This window comes from Oncorhynchus kisutch, unplaced genomic scaffold (genome assembly GCF_002021735.2).
Source record: "Oncorhynchus kisutch isolate 150728-3 unplaced genomic scaffold, Okis_V2 scaffold812, whole genome shotgun sequence".
Taxonomy (NCBI): Eukaryota; Metazoa; Chordata; class Actinopteri; order Salmoniformes; family Salmonidae; genus Oncorhynchus; species Oncorhynchus kisutch.
Genome location: NW_022262757.1, coordinates 1 through 2,500, shown reverse-complemented (window position 1 = coordinate 2,500; position 2,500 = coordinate 1). Strand labels below are relative to the sequence as shown.

Sequence of the window (2,500 nt, the reverse complement as noted above, 5' to 3'; positions counted from 1 at the left end):
GTCTTCCAAAGGTCGTAGATAAATAATCTCTGCTCAGTTCCCCTGCTCCTTCTGTTTATTTAAGCAAGTGACCCCAAAGGCCCGGAGGTTACCCCTGTACCTTTCATGGAGGGGTGCACCCGCCCCTGCGGCTGTTGGGGTGGGCGTCCACCGGGCGACAGGACGGTTCCCTCTGCCTCGCCACGGCGACTGCGATGCCCACAGGCGGTTGGCGCACCTCTCCCTCACCGTGACCCACCGCCTCGCCCACCTCCCGGCCACGCCCCCCACAGTCAGAGCGCTCGCCGTCATTGGCCGGGCCCTTCCTGGTGGGCAGGGCCTGTTGTTGTTTGCTGCCTTGCAGGGTGCAGCTAACCCGGGGGGCTCCACCTCCAGGACCCCCAAGACCAGCAGATTTGAGGCTCCCCAGGCCTCCGAAGGGACTCTTCTGGGAGAGGAGCAGGGGCTGCTGGGTGCTGTACTTCAGCAGGCTCTTCATGGCACTGCTCTCCTCCTGGGCTTGTGAGGCGACCTGGGGGTCTTGCTGCTGCTGAGAGGGGGCTGGGGGTGGAGGTGGCTGGGGCTGGGGAGAAGGATGAGGAGGGAGGCCCATACCTTGCCCTGGTTGTTGCTGGGGCTGTTGTCTGCCACCACTGAGAGACTCCATGTAGGCCTTCCGCTGCTGCTCCTCCTCTGCAGGGTGGACGTGGTGAGGCCTCATGGCCCAGGGAGGAACCGGAGGCTGCTGGGCGTGATGCTGCTGTCCCTGCCCACTGTTGCTGTAGCCGTACGGGGACATCTCCAGCTTCCTGTTCAGGTCCTGGTTCTGTTTATTGTTCTGGTTCAGCTCTGCTGCTGGGGCGTCCGGGCCAGGCCCACCGTGCTGCTGGTGGCGAATACGGGCCACCTTCTGACCATCTCTCTGTAAGGAACAACTCCCACCTCCAGCACCACCGCCTGCACCTCCTCGACCCCCCAGGGGTGAGGCGTTGGGCAGGGGGCCCGGGAGGGAGCAGTCTCTGTAGGGGGAAGTGTTGACTGAGTGGGGGAGGGAGTGTCCGGCCTTGGCTCCCTGGGGAAGAGAGGGCCGGAACACATCGGTGGTGTCCACTCCCACGCTATTGATGCATTCGACGCTGCGAGAACGCACGGCTTGGTGCTGCTGGGTCTGGGGCTGCTGGGGAAGGGGTTGTTGGGTCTGGGGTTGTTGGGTCTGGGGCTGTTGGGGCTGGGTTTGTTGGGGCTGGGGCTGTTGGGGCTGGGGCTGCTGGGGAAGGGGTTGTTGGGGATGGGGCTGTTGGGGCTGTTGGAGCTGTTGGGGCTGGGGCTGCTGGGGAAGGGGCTGCTGGGGATGGGGTTGTTGGGGGTGGTGACTCTGCTGCTGCATCCAGTCCGGGGTCTTCTCAGCCTTTCTGTACAGCTGCTGCTGCTGTTTCCTGTGCCAGTTACTCTTCTCCATGGCCTTGTCCTTGGCACTGCCGCCCCCACCCACCAACCCCTGGCAGTCGGGTGGGGTGCCCATCTGGAAGGGTTGCCCACTGGACTTGTCCCCCAGGTGGTCCTCCCCCTACAGATGGTATGAACGTGGCCCCTGTCACTTTGGGGTCTCGCCCCCCTCCCCCTCCCCTCTCGTGCGGCGAGGGGTTGGTTAGAGGGGCAGGTGGAGGTGGGCAGAAGAAGTCTGGGTGGTGGTGTGGTGTGGGGGTGGTGGGGATGGCTGGGGTGGAGCTGAAGGCAGTGGAACCGCCCCGGATGCGGGTGAGGGTGGTGGTGGGGGTGGAGGTGGGGGTGGCCTCCCCCAGCGGCTGAACCCATTTGCAGGGGCGGCGCAACAGAGTAGGGAAGGGCGTGGTGGAGCATCTGGCCCCTCCCCTCCAGACAGTCCGAAGGCTGCTCACTGATCCTCATCTCGCCGCTCACCCCTTCCTTGGTGCAGCGGATGTTCCCCCCACCCTCCATGTGTCTGTGGCTGCCCTGTGTCTGAGCCCCCCTGCTCCCCACCACCTCCCCCCCATAGCTAGTCATGGAAGCCTTGGCTCCCCCCGTCCCAGAGTCCCCCCGTTCTGCATCTTTCCATTGAGCAGGCAGGCGCTGAGGGTCTGGTCATTCCTAGGGTCTGTTGGTGGCTCCATGTGCCTCTCCAGAGCTCTGCTATTGACCTCCTCCAGGGAGACCGGGTGCTGGGGGTACTGGGGGTGCTGCTGGTGGGGGTGGGGCTGTGTGTGGCCGGGTGTGGGTGGTGGTGGTGTGGATGTGAGGGTTGGGGTGGTGGCTGTGGTGTTGCTGACGCTCCTTGGCCTCCTGTTTGCTGCTGGGCCTCTCCTTGTCCTTGGTGCTGGGGACCACCCCTCTCTCGACGGACCCCTCCTTCAGGCCCTTGTGTAGGCTGACTCCGCCCCCTGGGTCCATGTCCGACTGCAGGAGCCCTGAGGGTGTCCCGGCCCCGCCCTGGAGATGGGCGGAAGACCGTGATTGGCTGAGATGAGAGGGGCTGGGACGGAAGGCTTCTTAGATAGAAGTT

The 2,500-nt window shown here is 64.7% G+C and overlaps 1 protein-coding gene across 1 annotated transcript in view; it reads right to left on the bottom strand.

Moving 5' to 3' along the window:
* Positions 1-2,004, bottom strand: part of bahcc1a (BAH domain and coiled-coil containing 1a) — a 77,831-nt gene extending 75,827 nt beyond the window's left edge. Inside the window, exons 1-3 of the mRNA XM_031816523.1 lie at positions 1,900-2,004; positions 1,578-1,784; positions 107-1,546 (exon numbers count right to left, since the gene is read on the bottom strand). Coding sequence (XP_031672383.1) covers positions 107-1,546; positions 1,578-1,784; positions 1,900-2,004 — 1,752 coding nt within the window. The remainder of the gene's footprint in view (positions 1-106; positions 1,547-1,577; positions 1,785-1,899) is intronic.
* Positions 2,005-2,500: the final 496 nt, after the last annotated feature.